Source organism: Actinia tenebrosa, unplaced genomic scaffold (genome assembly GCF_029948245.1).
Source record: "Actinia tenebrosa isolate PJP-AT-01 unplaced genomic scaffold, QUT_ActTen_1.0 PGA_scaffold4__44_contigs__length_22323623, whole genome shotgun sequence".
In the NCBI taxonomy this organism is placed as follows: Eukaryota; Metazoa; Cnidaria; class Anthozoa; order Actiniaria; family Actiniidae; genus Actinia; species Actinia tenebrosa.
In genome coordinates this window covers 19,713,086-19,716,773 of record NW_028292581.1, presented here as the reverse complement: position 1 = coordinate 19,716,773, position 3,688 = coordinate 19,713,086, and the positions used below count along the sequence as shown (strand labels likewise).

The following is a 3,688-nucleotide window of genomic DNA, read 5'->3' as shown; positions in this document are numbered from 1 at the left end:
CGAATTACCACGAACCTGCCCTGATTTAGGTCAATAACTACCATTCTTACTCAACACAGGAACTACCAAAGTTTGTCTTTTGATAATAAGATAAAACACACAAGACAACTCTGACATTACAATTGAAAATTGAGTGAACATCACCTGAAAAAACAAGAAGTGATGCTGGTCACCCGTGTGTGGTTGAAGATAGGTGGGTCCCTTTAGGGAACTTCGGTCCATCACAGCATGACTCATATATACAATGTAAAGAAGCACAAAGACACGGTTCTAAGAACTTTAGTTCACTCCTGTGCATGATAGTATAATAATTAGTTTATGATGAGTTACCCTGGTGGACATGTTTATTAGGTTATGTTGATGCTTTTATAACGGAATCTTGGACATCTGAATCATGATTTGCGAGCACTGGATGTTACTACAGATATGAATTACAAATCAACAAAACCTGTCCGTTATAGAGAAGCATATTACTTTTATCATTAATTTCAAAGCACAGAAGAGTATTTGAACTATGTCAAATATATTTTTTAAATAAAGCAGCTTCTTTGAGTAAGAAGTCATTGACTGTTTAATAAAGGAAGAAAGTGCAAACAAGCACTAGTTAAAGAACTTTCACCTCAATCACTAAATGCATCTAAAAGCAGTTTAATTTTCGATCCTATAGCGTTTGTCATTCCTGCAGTTTGAAAACAGTGTGTTCTTTATCTCAAAACTTTGTGCCCCATATACTTCTAGTTATTCTTACTAGTGGAAGACTAACTTTAAGATTTACAGTACCTCAAGAGATCCAAAGCTATATTAGTACCTGCCAAATCTTCTTCCTCAAATTATTTTAGGAATTTCGATTCATTAAAACTACCAAAAGGTTTTATAAAAAATTATAATTTTAAGATGGAAAAGAGTCTTGGTTTGTGCTGGTTTCCACTTTGCCTTTGCATGATTGACATTTTTTTGCTCTCCACGGCTATCTTGAGAGGGAAGTAAGAAAGCTCTACTCTTCCTGGAAACTCTATTTGCTAAGGACTAAAGCTTAGAGCAAAAGGGCAGCACCGCTTAGAAAAAAGTTTCAACTCGACTCCAATGAAAAATAAATAATTTGCCTTGTTTTACAAGGGCACTGAGTTACAAACAAGTCGATAACAAACCCGTGGCCCTCATTCCATAATAAAATTGGAATTTAAAAGATGAGTCCCATAAAAACCGAGCAATTGATTAACCTATTGATTATCGAGCCCTGCACAGATTTTTTTCACATTATCGAAGTACAAACATTTTTATTGACAATTATCTGATTACAAGCTAACATATTCGATGCTTTCATATCTGGAGCTCTCGATTGACTCAGCCAAAAATTAGCAGACAATAAACTAGGTTGTCCGGGTCTCTCTCTCTCTGACGAGTTTTGCGATGTCTCGACACATTCCTCAAATCATATGAGGTATTTACAATAGTGTGAACGAGAACACAAAGAAGAAAACAAGGCTAGATTTAAACAACAAGCTAAGAGTACCTTCAGTTGTTGCACCTATGATAACTTCCAAACGAAAAATACTTTACGTTTCAACATCAAATTTTCTACATATGTACATGACTCAGAAGAGAAGTCGTTTTAATCTTTCGCGTGCTATATCAAGAAGTTAGATTAGATGAAATGATAATTTCAAGTGCTCAAATACAAAGCTCATTAACAAGAGAAATTAAAGACAAAACAGATGAAAACCAGATTTTCAACTTGAACATTAGAAGCACAACTTTCAGCGTTGCTCAAAGTCAACAATAAGTGTTTATTTTGCCTGTTATTCTCTCACTTCAAAGGCTGTCCAGTCTGACTCGTATTTACAGTATTCATTTATGAATTGAGTCCATACAGTCCTTATATTATTCTGACTCGTTATTTAAGTTCTCTTGACCCTCGTTGCATGTAGAACTGCTGTGATTCTAAAACGAAACAGCCCATCAACTCAACAGGGAGTAAAATAGTCAAGCACGTTAACTTTTCTCTGATTGTCCTGTGCTACCAGACTTGCTCTCTTTCGTCACTGCTGCTGAAACCACGCTCCTTCCATTCTCCAAACACTAAACGCGTAGGAGAGCCGCTCGTGAGCAATAAAAGAAGAACTCAACGCAGATCCTGGATGCTTCTCGTTGTTTCCAAGGACTTGACACAAGAAATCAATATAGCGTGCGGCAAGACGTAGAGTCTGAATCTTAGAAAGTTTATCTGATGGTAGTGTAGGAATGATCTTTCTTAGTTTGTGAAATGCATCGTTCAGTGCTTGCGTTCTCTGTCTCTCTCGCACGTTCGCTATAGTGCGTTGGTCATTTTTACCGCTTCCCCTACGAATTCTATTTCCGCTGTTCTGCTTCTTGTACTTCTTTTTCTGTTGATTATCTCCCGCATTATCCTGTAATCGTGGAAGACCCATGGTGAGTAGTCCTTTCTCTTGTCTCCTAACAATGTTGGTGTCCAGCTTTAAAACGTTCCAAAAACGACACTAACGCCGAGACCTCGACTTATTACGACTCCAAGCAGAGGCGGTGGGGATCGGTTTTTGTCTGTGCGTTACGTTCACGCGGATCGACGTCAACTAACGAAAAGAACCATAAATGTATGTCACCTTTGTACTTGAGTAAACACCGCTATCGACTTTCCACCGGACGGTCACAGACTAATTAAAATGCATATAGTTTTCCTCTTAAGCCAATCAGAAGGCAAACTACACGGGATACTTTAAATTTAATTAATGGATAGTCTTATCTCACGTAATTGGCAATAAATGTGATATTTATAAACAGTTTCGGCAAGACAAGGTGACAAGCACTCAAAAAAAGCCGCGACAGGGTCTATCTGTCTTCACCCGTAGCCCGAGGATGCGGTCTGTAAGGACTGTCAAGTAAAGTAAAATTTCGGAAGCAAAACGATGCTTCGGAAATCGCCCAAAGGATCACAGTGTGTGGCTACGTTTGCAAGATATCGAAAAGAATGGACCAAGTGCCTGCAAGCGATTAGTATCCTGTTTCATTGATCTTCTCAGAATTTTTAATTCAATTTACTACATCGTTTCTTGACTTATTTGCACGATTGATAGTTTGATATCGAAAGTGCAAGAAACCTGCCATGTTACTCGACCATTAAGATACTCTGGACTCCACTGTCTCAAGCTTGGCAGATTCTCCGATTAGATTCAAGGGTGTGAGCTGAAATATTGCAAGAGATCATTTACCGAAGCACTTGAAAGGTCAACAGCGTTCGCCCTGTATTTCACTCCATATTTCACACCACTAGATCTGAACCTTATGTTAGTCTTAAACTCAAGTGCTCAGAACGCGCGCTTTTTGGATTTGTTTTAATAGTTGTGTTCAAAAACATCAGGTTAATATCGCGTGGTTCAGAATTTGCGTTGAAATCTGTCTCCGGTCGGTTCTTTCAAAGACAGATTGCCGTGCTTGTCAGAGAACTTAATACTGATTATGAATACCTCAAAACCTAGCGTCTCTTCATATTGCAAAATGGTATTCCTTTCTAGCTACAGTACTCTTGAAAATATAACCAAAGTGAAAACAAAAGGAAAGGAAATCTAATGCGTAATATTAGTCTTTTCTTTCGGTATTCAGCTGTGAGGGGAATACCACTGTTTGGAGTCTGTCGTAGTGTTTAACTTGGCTCGACGGCCCACAATACGCC

The 3,688-nt window shown here is 38.3% G+C and overlaps 1 protein-coding gene across 1 annotated transcript; it reads right to left on the bottom strand.

The window, feature by feature from the left end:
* Positions 1 to 1,257: 1,257 nt before the first annotated feature.
* LOC116306747 (twist-related protein-like) lies at positions 1,258 to 2,701 on the bottom strand. The gene has a single exon (XM_031716840.2). It carries the CDS (start codon positions 2,427 to 2,429, stop codon positions 2,040 to 2,042), a length of 390 nt encoding a protein of 129 aa, XP_031572700.1. The 5' UTR covers positions 2,430 to 2,701; the 3' UTR covers positions 1,258 to 2,039.
* Positions 2,702 to 3,688: the final 987 nt, after the last annotated feature.

Bases quoted from the DNA above. Each gene is read 5' to 3' on its own strand.
- LOC116306747 (XM_031716840.2), bottom strand. From the start codon at position 2,429: ATGGGTCTTCCACGATTACAGGATAATGCGGGAGATAATCAACAGAAA.